This window comes from Coffea eugenioides, chromosome 11 (assembly GCF_003713205.1).
Source record: "Coffea eugenioides isolate CCC68of chromosome 11, Ceug_1.0, whole genome shotgun sequence".
Lineage (NCBI taxonomy): Eukaryota > Viridiplantae > Streptophyta > Magnoliopsida > Gentianales > Rubiaceae > Coffea > Coffea eugenioides.
Genome location: NC_040045.1, coordinates 4,986,202 through 5,004,776, shown reverse-complemented (window position 1 = coordinate 5,004,776; position 18,575 = coordinate 4,986,202). Strand labels below are relative to the sequence as shown.

General features: G+C 29.9%; 1 protein-coding gene across 1 annotated transcript in view; it reads right to left on the bottom strand.

The window, feature by feature from the left end:
* Positions 1 to 2,283: 2,283 nt before the first annotated feature.
* Positions 2,284 to 18,575, bottom strand: part of LOC113751844 — a 23,295-nt gene continuing 7,003 nt past the window's right edge. The window contains exon 4 of the mRNA XM_027295992.1: positions 2,284 to 2,340. Within this exon, the coding sequence (XP_027151793.1) occupies positions 2,284 to 2,340 (57 nt within the window). The remainder of the gene's footprint in view (positions 2,341 to 18,575) is intronic.

Below are 18,575 nucleotides of genomic sequence, written 5' to 3'. Positions count from 1 at the left end.
GGGGGGGGGGGCGGGGAAAGGGAAAGAAGAAAGGAGAAAGGAGAAAGAGAGAAGAGAAGAGGAAAAAAGGAAAAGGAGGAGGAGAAAGGGAGGAAAGATGGGTGAAGAGAGAGAAGAGAGGAGAGAGGAGAGAGGATCGTGGGTGTGGGGGTGGTGGCCATGGCAGTGGAGAATGATGGGTAGTTGTGTATTTTTTTATATATTTAGAGTTATTTTTGATATATTATATGGATATGATATTTTTGAAATTATTTTTATTGGTGTATTACTGTAGCATTATAGATGAAAAATTAGCAGTTGATAAAAAGACAACCACTTAAAATAGTTTTCCCATAAAATATGTCGAATGATGTCAGAATCACTGGCATGGACCACTTGGGTGAGAACCCGTTAGAATAGTCCATTTCCAAGAATAAGCCGACAAAACGTACGGAGTAGGATCCACGTACTCTTTGCTAAGCAAATGACCTTGCAATTGCTCTCCAGTCAATTGTTCTCCATTAGAGTGGATGAGTACACAACCATAAAAAATTTAAACTTTGTTTCGCAGAACTCTTTACAATGCATGTGTGGATCTAGGTGCACTCCTTTCTGTGGAGTAATTCTTGATCGGATCTAAATTCCATCAATTATCATTTGGTCAGCATATGCAACACAGATAGGCCAATCAAGAGTGCTAAAAATCGTCCAACAACACGATTGATATACATCGTTGCTGTTTTAATGTCAGATAAAACAAGCATTAGAATCGAAATATGCGACACAATTAAAACTTCCACATCAAAAAGGCCAAAAAAAGAGGGGAAAGAAGAAGTAACTTTAGTAACTCGACTGAACTATTTTACACCGTGCTGTCTGTGACAGTGGAAAAGGCAAACGTAAAAGATTTCGCCATTCATTAAGATATCGGAATGATTAACCGGTGTGGAAAAAAACCTGACGACGGGTTGGGTCATGGGTGGGACAACTGGACGATGGAAGCTTCAATCCGCCATGAAAATTGAGAGATATTCCTTTTGAGAAAATCTCCATGAGAGGCATATCCCGCTCTCACCTAAAGTCCATCAATTATAATTTGGTCAGCACATCCAACACAGATAGGGCAATCAAAAGTGCTGAAAATCGTCCAGCAGCATGATTGATATGAATCATTATCTTAATGATAGATAAACATGCACTAAAATCGAAATATGCAACAGGATAAAACTTTGACGTTAAAAAGAAAAAGAAAAAAGTAACTCCAGTAACTCGACTGGACTATTTTAAGATATCCCATTCATTAAAAATATCTGAATGATTAAGTTGTGTGGAAAAAAACTCGACGATGGATTGGTTGGGACAAACCACTGGGCCAATGGCTCAGTGGCCACCAGGGAGGGACTTAAGTCCCTCCTTGGGCTGTAGGTGAGGGTTCAAATCTCACCTGCAGCGAAAAAAATCTAAGAGTTGTGCCATAACACTCTCTTGATTTAGTTGGGTCTGTATATATATTAGGCCCTACAACAGCATTCTTAGGCTCCCCCTCCCCCTAGATTAGGATAGAGTAGGTTATACAAATGTATCGTTGCTCACAAAAAAAAAAAAGATTGGTTGGGACAATTGGACAATAGAAGTATCAATCTTTTTTTTTTTCAAAACGATAACTGTTGTATAACATATTCTATCCTATACTAGACAAGAGGGAAGCCTAAAGAAGCTTGTATCCGCCATGGAAAATTAAGAGATATTCCTTTTGAGAAAATCTCCTTGGGGAGCATATCCTGCTCTCAGCTACAAAGAACCGTTCATTCCTTTGCAGCTGAGCTGGCCGTAAAATGCTGAGATCCCTATTGCATAATTGACATTTAAATCCCAGACTCTATCAAACCAATCCACGTCTGTACGCCCGATGTCCAAATAATTACAAATGGTGTACCGTTGCCATGGAGACGCGCGCGATTCAAAAATTGATCAATCAAAAGCTGCCCTTTATATGTAAAGCCAGAAAGAGCTAGATCATCTTCAAACGCATAATTGTACTTAAAATTTTTTTTATTATTGTGGACAATTTCAAGTCTATCTATGTCCATAAACAATAAAATCTTGTGTTTGTGATAAGACATCACCTACCTTTTTCAACCTACATTTTTATAGTTTTAACCACATTTTTATCTCACATATATTATATCATAAAAAGTGCTACAATAATTATTTCAAATAATATTTTATCCAAACAACCGGAAACTTTGAAAAAGATACCTTGTTTTTAGGATCCTAAAAGACCAAAAGACGGTGTAGTACCCATTAAAGCCTTTCAGTTGCAAAGCAGGCACCAGGGGAAGATCCGGTGAGGCAAAACTCCTAAGCACAAGATTCCCATTTTCATAGCATCAGAAGGAAAATTTGGATTTAAAGCAAGGAAGGTAAAATCTCAGTTATCTTTCTTAAAGTATCTAGTAGTCATTTCTTAAATTCCAGTTAATCATCCTGATATTTTATATGAATTTTGAACCGCCTTTTCAATTTACATCCACTCAAGAAAACGCATACAGATTAGCATTACAAACCCTCAGACAACCAGATACCTATTATTATTTTGACAAAATTATAGAGGAAATTGAAACAACAGACCAGTGTTTAGCACACATACAAATAGAAGACGCTAGATTATCTAAAGTAGCACACCACCATCCCGCATCATTTCTAAAAAATTTAAGACAAGCAAAAATAGATTTACTTTGGCATAAATACTCTGAATTAAAATCAATAGAAAGACAAAAGTTAGAAGAACAAGAAAAATATAAAAATAAAAGGAATTTTTGTAATAAAGTTTGTAGAACATTTGATTAATCACGTAGGTCTTTAATTGGAGCCGTAGAAGTCCAACTTTATAGCTTTATAGCTTGTCCAACTTTATAGCTTTAATCACATAGGTCTTTAATTGGAGCCGTAGAAGTCCAACTTTATAGCTTTATAGCTTGTTTTTTGTATCAGAGCTTGCCTTCCCGGTGAGCCTGATTCCTTAAAGTCAAAGATAGATAAAAGATTAGAATACTTAGATCTAGAAATAAAAAATAAATCTAGGAATATAATAACTTTAGATAATCATAAGCATATTTGTTATTTTCAGAACACCTATAAACATACCTTACATAGTAAAGAAGATAAAAATTATAATAGCCTTATTGATCTAGTAATATCTTTAGGAGAGTCTTCAGAGAAACATAAAGAAAATAATTCTCGGATAATAGAAAATTTATTAGAATCAATAAAGAATAAAAATAAAGTAATAAAGACGCTAGTAGAAAATCAGGATTACTTAAAGGAACAAAATAATAAAATAATAAAAAGAATAAAATATTTAGAAGAACTAAAACAATTAAAAATAGAACATAAAATTAATACAGAAAAAATAACTAAAGAAGTATTAGAAGAAATAAGACAAAAATCTGTAGAATTAAAACAATCTTATAATCAAGTAGAAGTACTATTACATAAAATAGAAAAAATCATTTTAAGTTAATATATGAGTAGTAATAGTAATAAGCCACTTCCTTCACATTATGTCTTTTATCCAGATTATCTGAAAACATTAGAAGAATTAAAATATTATCATCAAGACTCGTTGGGATTAACAGATTATTCAGGAGCTATTGCATCAGATAAAATATATCCTAAACAAAATAACTCTATAATAGCATTATTAATATCCTTACATAAAAAAGTAGATACAATAACAGAAAAGGTCAGAGTCTTACAAATAGATAAGTTTGAAAAAGATTTGGAAAAAATAACGGACCAATTTAAAAGATTACATGTAACAAAGAAAGAAAGTAAACCACATCTTAGTAATATATTTTCAGTCAATCCTAAACCACAAAAATTTTAAAAGATGGCTAGTAGAACATCATTTTCAGGACCTAGTAGAACAGTCAACGAAAACACACAAGTAGGAACTAGTGTATTAAATATAGGGAGACAATTAAGAAGGAGTAGGAGCATGCATTTAGAAGAAGCAATAGACGTAGATAGAGACTTGGAAATATACAGGAATAATGAAATAAGTTTATTAAACCCAAGAACTTTGTACTCAGTAGGATTTCTTAGAAGTAATACAGGATTATTTAGACAAAGCAGAGAAGAACCAGTGAGCGCATTAAATAACCCCGTAAATCTTAGAATGATAATACAACAAAGCATAAACCAAATTAGAAGACAGTATACATATATGCAGATAGGATTAATAGTTATAGGAATTAAAGGACTAACAAGGAAAGGATTAGGGAAAAAAGTATTATTAGCAGTATTAGACAAGAGACATAAAAAAGTGGAAGATGCATTAATAGCCAGTATAGAAGTAGATATGAATCAGAACGGAGGAATATTTTATTGCAGCCCAGATTTTATGATAACCTTAGAAGATATAAAAAATCTAGAAATAGGAATACAAACTAAAGGATATGAAAATTTTCAAGAAGATAATTTAACAATAAGTATCAGATTTATAAGAAGATTAACAAATAGTAGTAAAACCAGATATAAGGTAGAAATAAAGCCAATAGTAGAGGCTATGGCAAGTAAAGGAATAAAATTAATAAAACCAATAGAAGTAAGTTCAGAAAACTTGGCAGGAGAAGAATGGGAGATTAGTAAATTTATAGAAGAAAATAATCCAATGGTACCAAAAGATAGTATAATATATAAAAATAGTCAAGGAAGAACAAGCCTTAGGTTTTTTAATTATGAACCAACAGCTTTAGGAACAGATAACGAAGAAATAGACAAATCTGACATAGAATCAGACCTTATCGAAATAAATTTATTAGAAGAAGAATTAATAGAAATAAATCATAGGATTCTTTATCCAAAAGAATTAAAAATGGACTTAACAGAGAAAGAACTATTTGATTTAGAAAGAAAATTAGAAGCAAATGGACAAATAGCATTAAACGAAGTATTATACTGTGATAACGTAGGAAATATTAGAGTTAAAGAAGAAGAAGAAAATTTTGAAGAAGATAATTTAGAAGTAGCCAGCATAATGTCATATAGAGAATTAATGGATCAACAACAACAAAGTGGTGAAAGTAGTAACAGGTCAACAGATATGCAGACTGATCCTAGTCACACAGGAAATGTTAGAACATATGAACCAGGACAACCACCCAAAATAGTCTATAATGAATATAGAGAACCAGAGGAAAAATATAGTTCTAGGGGAAAAAGAAGACCATTAGAATTAGAAATAAAAGAGCATTCAGTAGATGAAGGAAAAACTTTAATGTTAACATCTTACGATCCACAAATGATAGAAGATGTAATAGGAAGCTGGAAAGCTAGAGTAGTAAGAAATTATATACAAAAAGGATTCGATCATAACGTAATAGAAATGTATACATATTTAGAAACATTTTTAGGAGGAGTAGCAAGGGCAGCATGGGAAGCATTTAAACAAAAATTTCCAGATAGGTTACAACAAGATCAGGCACATGGAGTCAATCCAATGAATTTTGTCAACCGAGTAGAAGAAATTCTATTAGCAACAAGCCCAAACAGAGGAGGAGTAATGACACAGATAGAATCAGTAAGAAAACTAGAACAATTATCAATTAGAAATTGGAAATATATTAAACCTTTTTTACGAGACTTTTTATATTATAGTTGTTTAGCAGGATGTTTTTATGATGAAGGAATTATAGAAAAATTATTTGCAAAATTACCAGACGACTTAGGAAAGAAAATATATACCTTATATAAAGCAACGCCCATGGAACCAACATTAAAAAATGTGAGTACGGCAGTAAGATTTATAATCAATAGACTAGTAGAAGAATGTACTTTTATAAAAATACAAAGACAATTAAAAGGAGAATATAGTTTTTGCTCAGAAATATACACACCACAAAAATATGGAGAAAAAGATAAAGAAAAAAGAAAATATAGAAAGCCTTATAAAAATTATAAAAGATACCCTAGAAAACAATATTATCTTAGGAAAAGCAAAGCTAGAAAACCATTTTTGATAAAAAGTTGGACTTCTACGACTCCAATTAAAGACCTACGTGATTAATCAATTGTTCTACAAACTTTATTACAAAAATTCCTTTTATTTTTATATTTTTCTTGTTCTTCTAACTTTTGTCTTTCTATTGATTTTAATTCAGAGTATTTATGCCAAAGTAAATCTATTTTTGCTTGTCTTAAATTTTTTAGAAATGATGCGGGATGGTGGTGTGCTACTTTAGATAATCTAGCGTCTTCTATTTGTATATGTGCTAAACACTGGTCTGTTGTTTCAATTTCCTCTAAAATTTTGTCAAAATAATAATAGGTATCTGGTTGTCTGAGGGTTTGTAATGCTAATCTGTATGCGTTTTCTGGAGTGGATGTAAATTGAAAAGGCGGTTCAAAATTCATATAAAATATCAGGATGATTAACTGGAATTTAAGAAATGACTACTAGATACTTTAAGAAAGATAACTGAGATTTTACCTTCCTTGCTTTAAATCCAAATTTTCCTTCTGATGCTATGAAAATGGGAATCTTGTGCTTAGGAGTTTTGCCTCACCGGATCTTCCCCTGGCGCCTGCTTTGCAACTGAAAGGCTTTAATGGGTACTACACCGTCTTTTGGTCTTTTAGGATCCTAAAAACAAGGTATCTTTTTCAGAGTTTCCGGTTGTTTGGATCTAATCTAGGGTTGGCTGCCTAAATCTCTACTTTCTTATTTCTCTTTCGTCTTATGCTAGCAATATGAGAGAGCTAAAGACTTGTAAAAAACTGCTAAAGAACGTATGAAATTGGAGTTTTTATTGGATGCTTTAATTTACAGGATGTAAGTGCATCGTACCCAACATTGGTTTGGGACGTATGCCTTTATAGACTTCTTGTGCAAACTGTGCGGACTTAAAATTTTTGACTCAAAGTCCGTGGACATGACATGTTAACTTTTACGGACTTAAAACCTACTGAAATCCGTAAAAACATCAAATCAATATTGCCTAACTATACAATGTGGCTGACAGCTAATAAAGGCTAAAAGCTTTATGACCATCCTATACATTGAAAAGTAATTTGGCCAAACTATACAATAAAAGCTTTATGACCGATCTATGCATTATAGCTTCTAGACAAGATGGCCGAAGAATTATCCTTCCATCATATTCTCGATGTTGCTCATTTCTTCTGGTCCCATTGTTTCCCAATAATGATCATCATTATATTCTTCATCTGCTTCGATATCCAAATGCCTTGCTCCTGTGCTCATATAATATCCTTCTAAATATTTTTCAAAAACTTCTGGATAATTGGTGCTTATAGTGAAATCTTTTTCTAACTTAAACCTGTATGGGACATATATCTTTTGTATCTTATTTTCATATACTAATCTAATTCCATTTTCCCATTGATCTATGAAATGTCTGTAAGCTAATTGGATCATTTTAGCATTTATCAATTGTTCTTTTAATTCTAATGGACATTCCACTAGACTGCTGCTGATTTTCTCTAGTTCTTCTGTCGTTCTCCTTGCTGGTGGTATATTGCTGACTGTAATCATCATTCTATGTATTGCTGGTTCTATATCAAAAAGTCCTATCCATTCTGCTGGCGCGGATTTGATATGTACAGTTGCCCACTGTCCATAGTCTAACATTTTTCTGATGAAGTATCCGAGATGAGTTCCAAGACAATGAGTATCTTCTGGATTTGTAACAATAATTTTTTCCAGGAATCCGGCATCCATAAGAAATTGTGGTGTTAAAATAACTCTTTCCCCATTTACTCTTAGTATCTTTGGGGATGAATATTTTGATAAGATAATAGTTGCTCTGAGGAAAAAATGACTGAGTGTATGTATACAATGGCTATTTATTTTCTGGTGGTCACAGGCTTCTGGATTGTTTGGGCAATGTTTTTCTGGGTCGATGAAGAAAGATGGATGTAGTCTAATGGCTGCTGTATTTCTAATTGGGTCTTTTGCTATTTCATAAAAGTATTGTTGGACTGCCATTAATTTTGAATAATATTGGGCTTGGGCTTTTTGGCTAATAATTTCTTGGATATGTAAAGGGAGGAAACTAAGTAGGTGATATGGTTTAAAGGATATTCTGGGCTTAAGAAATTCAAATGGTCTTTCTGAAATGGGCTTTTCTTTTATAAAAATTGTCTGTTTTATTGGGCCGGATGAAGAACTGGCCATTTGAGATGCTGTATGAGACAGCCTTCCTTTGAGCTCCCCAATTTCAGAAATTTGTGAGAGAATAGTATCTCCTTGTGAGCCTGAGATCTTATACATTTCTTTCAGTTGTTCAGTTAAAGATTTTATCTTTTCTTTTTGAGAAAGATCTTCTTCTTCAAAATTTCTACACTTTAAATTTAAACTTCTAATAGCTTGCTCCATGCTCTTACAATGTCTACAAAATTCTATTCTATTTGTGTTATCTTTTTCTAATGCATATTGATAATTTCTACTGCTACTAGGGGCATCTGTATTTTGATATACTGGAGCCCTCATGCTGTCCATGCTAGCCTTAGGATCTACATAAAATGTTGTTCCTATATTATGCCTAGCAAATTCTAATGCTTCATGTATGCTATGAAATGCTTTCCATAAAGGATTATGAAAATGATTTATTTGTTCTATAACGGAAATCCATTTAGAATAGATTCCAGGTATTTTTCCTTTTACCACTACATAATATGAAAAACTTTGTTTTGGAAGATTACTAAAATAAAATGCTAAGATATTAAGATTTCTAACTTTATCAGTGCTATTTCTGCTATTCCAGAGGTTATTTAAGATATCCTGCTGGATGTCTTCTAAATTACCTTCCTCTTGGCTATGGAAATGTAGACTTGTACCTTTAGGGTACTTTGTAAGTTCCCACTGGCCAATTTTGACTTTCTGGAAGTTATATGCCATCTGCTGAGAGATCAGAAGAATTGTTAAACAGTCGTGATAAAAAATCTGCTAAATTATTATCTTTACCTTTAATGTGTTCAAAAACTACTTTATATCCATTACCAATAATACTATCTACAAAATTTAACCATCTTCTAGTAGAACTTCTTTTTTCATTATGTTTATCAAAAAACTTTTTTATTGCTTCACAGTCTGTTCTAATAGTTATTTCAGACTTGTTGATTATAAAAAGTCTAAAATTATCTAAACTATATTTTACTGCTAATAATTCATTATCTATACTACTCCTATTGCCTTTTTCCTTATATTTACCACTAGCATATCTACAGATTTGTTCACTATTTTTACTGCTATACTTATTTGGTTTTGCAAAAAGAACTGCTCCCCATCCGGTACTACTGCCATCACATTCTATTATCAAGTAATCTGTGTCTAATGGTAATTTTAGATCATGTAAGCCTATTGTTTGTTTAATTTCTTGTATTAGTTTGACATCTTCTTTATTAAAGAATTTTTGTCCTTTTAAAGAGGTTTTATTATACAATGGTGCTACTAGATTATTTAAATTTTTAATAAAAGGTCTTGCATAATTTAATAATCCTAAGAATTGTTGAAGTTTCTTTGTTTCTTCTATCTTATCTGGAAATTCTAAAACCTTTTTACAAATATGTGGTTGTAATTTTATTTTTCCTTGTCCTATTTCTGTTCCTAAAAATTCTATATTTTTTCTAAAAAATTGTGCTTTTTTATTACTGATTATTATTCCGTGTTTAATAAATTCTGAGAAAACTAATTTTAGATGGCTTACATGTTCTTCTTTGCTTTTTGAAAATACTAATATATCATCTACATATACTATGACAAAATCTTTATATTTATTAAAAATATTATCCATTTTTCTTTGAAATATGGCTGGTGCATTTTTTAACCCAAAAGGCATTACTAACCACTCATAGTGTCCTAAAGGACATGTAAAAGCTGTCCATTCTATACTTTCTTTATGCATTTTTACCTGCCAAAATCCTGACTTACAATCAAATTTACTGAAAATATATCTATATTGGATTCTATTTATTAACTCATTTTTATCTGGTATATCATAGCTATCTTCTTTAGTATTATCATTTAATCTTTTATAATTTATTACCATTCTGCTTTTTCCTCTAACTATTTCACTATGTTTTTTAACTATAAATGCTGCACTTCTGTGTGGACTAGTACTTCTTCTAATTATTTTTAACTTATTTAAATCTGCTATATGCATTTCGAATTCTTTTATATCATCATTATTAGCTTCTATCTTTGCTGTGCTAATTTTTAAATTTGGATTTAAAATATCTAACTTACATTCTGTTTTGTCCTTATCCCAATGAATAGTTGGATTTTCTCCAAAAATTTCTAATTTTTCTAATTCACTTATTAGTTGGTCTATATCTCTATGTCCTGTTTCTAACAGATCATATAATTTTTCATTATTTAAAATAGTTTCTATTGTGTCATAATTTTCTATCTCTAAATATTCTTCAAATTCTTTGTTTTCTAAACAGTTTTGAATTCTTTGTGACGAATATAAAGGCCTTTCTCCAGTCATCTCCATATTGTCAAAAGAATTAGTTTTCTGATTCTTCCTCCTATATTCTTGGGTTGAATCATTCTTACAGCTACCTTTTATATCACATTTACAATTATCTTTTTCTTCTAGTCCTAAGAGTCTTGTAAATTTATTATCTTTATTTATTTTAAATTTATTGCTTGTTAAAAAAGTATTATATGGTAAAAAATGTTCCTTCAGGAATGTTAATCCTGTTCTAGTAAGAATCATGCCATGATATGCCTGTAAAATAAATGATAGTCCTAATATCATTTGATAAGGAAAACTTCTAATATATATTTCTGTTACCGGATATGGTTGTGTACAGTGTATGCTATCAATTTCAAAAAACAATAAAGAATTATGTAATGCTGTATCATATGTATATGTACTTCCATCCATTTGTCTAGCCGTTCTAATATGGTATGCTTTTTCATAATATTTTTCTGGAATTAATTCTTGTTGGATTACTATATTACTAGCTCCTGTGTCTATTACTGCTAGTAATTGTGTTTCAAAATCTCCTATTTTTATTCGAGTTTTTACTTCTATGGATGTTATATTTGATGTTCCTGCTTGTAATAATTCTAGATCATAATTATGTTTTATTTCTTCTATTTCAGGGAATATTTCTAGATCTATGTTTTCAATGGATACTTCGCTTTCTATTGTTTTTCCCTTGCTTAATTTTTCTATTTTTTGCTCTAAATGTTCAACTTTATTTTCTAAAATCCTTATCCTTCTTTCTAAATAATGTTCTAAAGGCAGATTTTCTTCAGTTTTTTCTTTATTAATATTTTCTATTAAAACATATTCCTGTGTAAATTTGTCTAAACAGAATTTGCATCCTTCTATATAACATAACTGACATTGAAACCTTAATTCTATTGACGGATATTTATTACAGTTATAGCATGCTTTACTATAATTTCCTTTTCTATGTTCCCATTTATGGATACACTCTACTTCAACTAGTTCTAAATCTTCTAACATTTTAAAATCTTCTTTCATCTCTTCTAAATATATATTATCCATGATAGTTCTATCTTCTGATTTTTCTAAAATTTCATCTATAAAACTTGTGTCTTCTTGTTCTATAAAATCTGTTAAATCTAAGTTTTCAGATACTATACTATAAATACTTTCTGTTTCTAGTATATTATCATCTATTTCTATTAAATCTTCTGAAAATAATTCTATTAAGTGAGCTTCTCTATTAAAAGAGTTATGTTTTTGTGGACAATTTGTTGCTAAATGATTTGGTTGTTTACAAATAAAACAAGATAATCTATTTCCATAAGTTCTTTCTGGTCTATATCTTCTAACATGGTGTTCTTTTTTGAGAATGGTTTTCTAGCTTTGCTTTTCCTAAGATAATATTGTTTTCTAGGGTATCTTTTATAATTTTTATAAGGCTTTCTATATTTTCTTTTTTCTTTATCTTTTTCTCCATATTTTTGTGGTGTGTATATTTCTGAGCAAAAACTATATTCTCCTTTTAATTGTCTTTGTATTTTTATAAAAGTACATTCTTCTACTAGTCTATTGATTATAAATCTTACTGCCGTACTCACATTTTTTAATGTTGGTTCCATGGGCGTTGCTTTATATAAGGTATATATTTTCTTTCCTAAGTCGTCTGGTAATTTTGCAAATAATTTTTCTATAATTCCTTCATCATAAAAACATCCTGCTAAATAACTATAATATAAAAAGTCTTGTAAAAAAGGTTTAATATATTTTCAATTTCTAATTGATAAGTGTTCTAGTTTTCTTACTGATTCTATCTGTGTCATTACTCCTCCTCTGTTTGGGCTTGTTGCTAATAGAATTTCTTCTACTCGGTTGACAAAATTCATTGGATTGACTCCATGTGCCTGATCTTGTTGTAACCTATCTGGAAATTTTTGTTTAAATGCTTTCCATGCTGCCCTTGCTACTCCTCCTAAAAATGTTTCTAAATATGTATACATTTCTATTACATTATGATCGAATCCTTTTTGTATATAATTTCTTACTACTCTAGCTTTCCAGCTTCCTATTACATCTTCTATCATTTGTGGATCGTAAGATGTTAACATTAAAGTTTTTCCTTCATCTACTGAATGCTCTTTTATTTCTAATTCTAATGGTCTTCTTTTTCCCCTAGAACTATATTTTTCCTCTGGCTCTCTATATTCATTATAGACTATTCTGGGTGGTTGTCCTGGTTCATATGTTCTAACATTTCCTGTTTGACTAGGATCAGTCTGCATATCTGTTGACCTATTACTACTTTCACCACTTTGTTGTTGTTGGTCCATTAATTCTCTATATGACATTATGCTGGCTACTTCTAAATTTTCTTCTTCAGAATTTTCTTCTTCTTCTTTAACTCTAATATTTCCTACGTTATCACAGTATAATACTTCGTTTAATGCTATTTGTCCATTTGCTTCTAATTTTCTTTCTAAATCAAATAGTTCTTTCTCTGTTAAGTCCATTTTTAATTCTTTTGGATAAAGGATCCTATGATTTATTTCTATTAATTCTTCTTCTAATAAATTTATTTCGATAAGGTCTGATTCTATGTCAGATTTGTCTATCTCTTCATTATCTGTTCCTAAAGTTGTTGGTTCATAATTAAAAAATCTAAGGCTTGTTCTTCCTTGACTATTTTTATATATTATACTATCCTTTGGTATTATTGGATTATTTTCTTCTACAAATTTACTAATCTCCCATTCTTCTCCTGCCAAATTTTCTGAACTTACTTCTATTGGTTTTATTAATCTTATTCCTTTACTTGCCATAGCTTCTACTATTGGCTTTATTTCTACCTTATATCTGGTTTTACTACTATTTGTTAATCTTCCTATAAATCCGATACTTATTGTTAAATTATCTCCTTGAAAATTTTCATATCCTTTAGTTTGTATTCCTATTTCTAAATTTTTTATATCTTCTAAGGTTATCATAAAATCTGGGCTACAATAAAATATTCCTCCATTCTGATTCATATCTACTTCTATACTGGCTATTAATGCATCTTCTACTTTTTTATGTCTCTTGTCTAATACTGCTAATAATACTTTTTTCCCCAATCCTTTTCTTGTTAGTCCTTTAATTCCTATAACTATTAATCCTATATGCATATATGTATACTGTCTTCTAATTTGGTTTATGCTTTGTTGTGTTATCATTCTAAGATTTACGGGGTTACTTAATGCGCTCACTGGTTCTTCTCTGCTTTGTCTAAATAATCCTGTATTACTTCTAAGAAATCCTACTGAGTACAAGGTTCTTGGGTTTAATAAACTTATTTCATTATTCCTATATATCTCCAAGTCTCTATCTACGTCTATTGCTTCTTCTAAATGCATGCTCCTACTCCTTCTTAATTGTCTCCCTATATTTAATACACTAGTTCCTACTTGTGTGTTTTCGTTGATTGTTCTACTAGGTCCTGAAAATGATGTTCTACTAGCCATCTTAAAATTTTTGTGGTTTAGGATTTACTGAAAATATATTACTAAGATGTGGTTTACTTTCTTTCTTTGTTACAGGTAATTTTTTAAACTGGTCCGTTATTTCTTCCAAATCTTTTTCAAACTTATCTATTTGTAAGACTCTGACCTTTTCTGTTATTGTATCTACTTTTTTATGTAAGGATATTAATAATGCTATTATAGAGTTATTTTGTTTAGGATATATTTTATCTGATGCACTAGCTCCTGAATAATCTGTTAATCCCAACGAGTCTTGATGATAATATTTTAATTCTTCTAATGTTTTCAGATAATCTGGATAAAAGACATAATGTGAAGGAAGTGGCTTATTACTATTACTACTCATATATTAACTTAAAATGATTTTTTCTATTTTATGTAATAGTACTTCTACTTGATTATAAGATTGTTTTAATTCTACAGATTTTTGTCTTATTTCTTCTAATACTTCTTTAGTTATTTTTTCTGTATTAATTTTATGTTCTATTTTTAATTGTTTTAGTTCTTCTAAATATTTTATTCTTTTTATTATTTTATTATTTTGTTCCTTTAAGTAATCCTGATTTTCTACTAGCGTTTTTATTACTTTATTTTTATTCTTTATTGATTCTAATAAATTTTCTATTATCCGAGAATTATTTTCTTTATGTTTCTCTAAAGACTCTCCTAAAGATATTACTAGATCAATAAGACTATTATAATTTTTATCTTCTTTACTATGTAAGGTATGTTTATAGGTGTTCTGAAAATAACAAATATGCTTATGATTATCTAAAGTTATTATATTCCTAGATTTATTTTCTATTTCTAGATCTAAGTATTCCTAGATTTATTTCTTGACTGAAAATATTTCTAGATCTATGTTTTCAATGGATACTTCGCTTTCTATTGTTTTTCCCTTGCTTAATTTTTCTATTTTTTGCTCTAAATGTTCAACTTTAAAAAGTAATATTGTTTATTTTTTATTGTTAAGTAAATTTAATCTCATAAAATGATAATAAAATGTAAATCTAATATTTCTATAAAGTAAATAAATAAATTTTATATACACTGTCAGCGTATATACTATCACTATTAGATATATGACACATGAATAAAAATATCTAATGTGTCATATATCTAATGAGTAAAATTATCTAATGAGTAAAAATGTAAAAATATCTAATGTGTCATATATCTAATGAGTAAAAAATCTAATGAGTAAAAATATTGAATTTTTACTCATGTGTCATATATCTAATAGTGATAATATATATAAGATTAATCCAAAGTAAATTTAATATTGTTAAATAAATTTAGTCATCTTAAATCTTTGCCAATTGCCACCTACACTCCACCGCTTCCTACTAGCCTAAACGCACAACCTTGCGGTGGACCCATCACCAACTATCCTTCGCTATTGCCGAGACTCATTTTATTGCTTACCGACCATTTTTAAATGTATTCAATGCCAACAATGAAAACATAACATGCCAAAAATTTTCAATGGACCCCAAAAATACTACACGTAAAGATTTTAAAAGAATATTCCCATTATGAAAATTTTCTAAAAGCATCCTAAAAGTAACCCATCAAAATGGAGCCACACTCTGTGTAACATTTGTGAATTGTCGTTCCTAAACTAATTTTCATACCTTTAGATTAGCTGTTTTTAAGGGTATTTTTGAAAAATTTTACTGTAACAGAGTTTTTAGAGTATGTTTTGGAATATTTTTAGAAAATATTATGGTATATTTAAGAGTATAAGAGTTTCTAGAATATATTTTGGAATATTTTTAAAATTTTAAAAAAAATTAAACTAATTTTTAGATTACCTTTCAAAGTACTTTTTAAAAATTTTTATTGTATTTGAAAAACTAGTTTTTGAAAAACACTCCCATCCAAAACTAGTTTTTAATATAATTTTTGTTTAGGGATAATATTAGATACCTCCCCTTAGGTTTCTCTTAATATCACCTGATACCCCTAAGGTTTCAAAAATATCACTTACCTCCCTTACTTTAGTTATTTGTGTAACAAAATTTTTAAAAACCTAAACTACCCTTTCACTTACTAAATAAAAATGATCCTAAGTCACTTTGTTCACTTCAAGAAAATCATCACTTCAAAAGCAATCTCTTGTAGTACTACTACATCACAATGCTACACCCTATAAAAATATAAATTTGAAAAATAAAAATGATATTTGAAAGGAAATACATTTGTATCAATTTAATTCGATATGTTCAAAATCGATTTTTTATAAATTTACATTTTTTCCACCAATTTCTTTACCCTTGCTCAAACCATTAAATTATACCAATTATTATAAAAAATCAACTCAAAATAAGCAAATAAATAGTACCCCACTTTATCACAATCACAAAAAGTAAAAGATAAATAAAATTTAATTTATTATAATTTATAATATAATATTGCATATTCATCCAAAAAATATGAGGAAGAGAGAATGATGGAAAAAAGAGAAAAAGAAGAAAGATGACTTCCATTTTTTTTTTTGAGCTTCATTTATTTAATATGTTGTAAATTATGTGTTAAGTGAGGGTTAGTATAGTCTTTTTACAATTATTAGGGGGAAGTAAGTGATGTTTCTAAAACCTCAAGGGTGCTAAGTGATATTAAGAGAAACCTCAAGGGAGGTTTCTGATATTATCCCTTTTGTTTAACAAACATCCTTATTCTTAATTTCAATTGGAAGTTCAAACTTTAAGTAGTTTAGTATCATTCCGTAAATTTAGGCCTTGTTTGAATTGTATTTTTCTGAATTTTTTTGTAGAAAAATTATTATAACGATTTGATATGTGTTAAATAAAAAGATGATAAGAAAATATGTTCACGAAAAAAGTAATAATTTTTCTTTGAAAATTTACTGTCCAAACAGCCTTGGCTTCCTTTTAACTTTTCCGACAATCCCTGCCTGTCAGCTTCCTGCTTCCTTCTTCCCTTGTCCTCATACTCCACCTTGCAACAACCCCGTTCCATGCTACTTTTCCATATCCTCGCAACCCCTGAATGCAAATTGTCCCTTCTGTAGATGCTGCATCTTTGGAGCCAAATTTTGTGCATTATTTTCATATTATCCTTTCTAAACTAATTTTCGTAGTTTCAATTTGTCTTTAGTTTAAATAAAAACTTTAAGTAGTTGGAAAATATCCTTCTCCATTTCTTTAGTCATAACTATGATATAATTTTGATTCTAATTGCTCAACAAAAGAATAGGTAAAAATATTATATTTCTTTTTTATGCTCTAACAAAATCTAACAATTCTAATAGCATGAATAACATCCGATTATATATAATTCAGGTCCAATTTTAGATCTAGGTCTGGGCCGAAATTTAGAGCTATTTTTTATTTTCTGTGCATGGTGATTCCAAAAATTGAAGTATCTGATAAGTATATTTCATTTTTTTATTCTGGGTATGATTTGTAAATTTTACTTAGGAAAGCAATACAAAAAATATTGAAATTTTTGTTGTTCTCTTTTTGTATTTTTTTCAGTCAATTTTGCTAATTCGCTAAATTGTTCAACTATATGATTTGGAATCTTGTTATATCTTGGAGGATAGGAACTTAGATTAGTTCCCTTTTTTTGGGTATGATTTGTAAATTTTAGTTAGGAAAAGAATACAAAATTGTTGAATATTTCGTAATTTTGTGTTGGGTGTGTTAGTCAATTTTGCTAATTTGCTAAGCTGTTCAGCATGTGTGATTTGGAATATTGTTATTTCTTTGGAGGACAAGAACTTAAATTATTAGTTTATGTTAGTCAAAGATTGTATTTTGGTCAATTTTTGATATTGATTATTATGGATACAATTATTTTTAGTTTCAACTACGTATAAATATTTTTGGTATATTTATTTAATTGCATTGTTAGAGGGTTGAACATTGTAGGGATCTGTTTGGACAGTGATTTTCTTCAAAAAAATTGCTACGTTTGCTGTGAACACAGTTCCCTATCACTTTTTTATTTCACATATATTAAATCGCTACAGTAATTTTTCTACAAAAAATTCAGAAAAATGCAATCCAAACCAGGCCTAAGTAAAATAGGGAATAGAATAAAACTAAGGTATGCTACAATACCTAATCCAAACCTTATGTTTGGTATGATTAATTAATTGCATTTATTAAGAGAGCGACTATTATATGCCATGTCTGGGGCTACGTTAAAATTAAGGAATTAAAAGCAACAAAGCAATGCATGACATTATGGTGAATCCAAACCGAAGACATGAATCAATTTTTGAAAAAAAAAATAAATTAAAAATCTAGAAAAATAGGATGAGTAGTTGAAGGCTCAATATGTTTTGAGCCTATTGAGCCTTCAATAACGTAGGATTGAAGGGTGGAATTTAAGAAACAAAAAGGGTTTTGAGCCTAAAAGATCTCTAATTATTGAACTCTCAACCTTAACCGGTAAACCTTTTTCTCCGTGTTGTATCACAACGCGATTGCATTTGCACCTGGACTGCCACTCAAAACTCTTTTGTTGATCCGGTCTGGGGATTGGCTTTCAATGTTGTGGCTATGGACAGCAAGGAATTTGTCTATGTTTCAGCAGAGACATATCTCGGCTGCGGACATAGTTT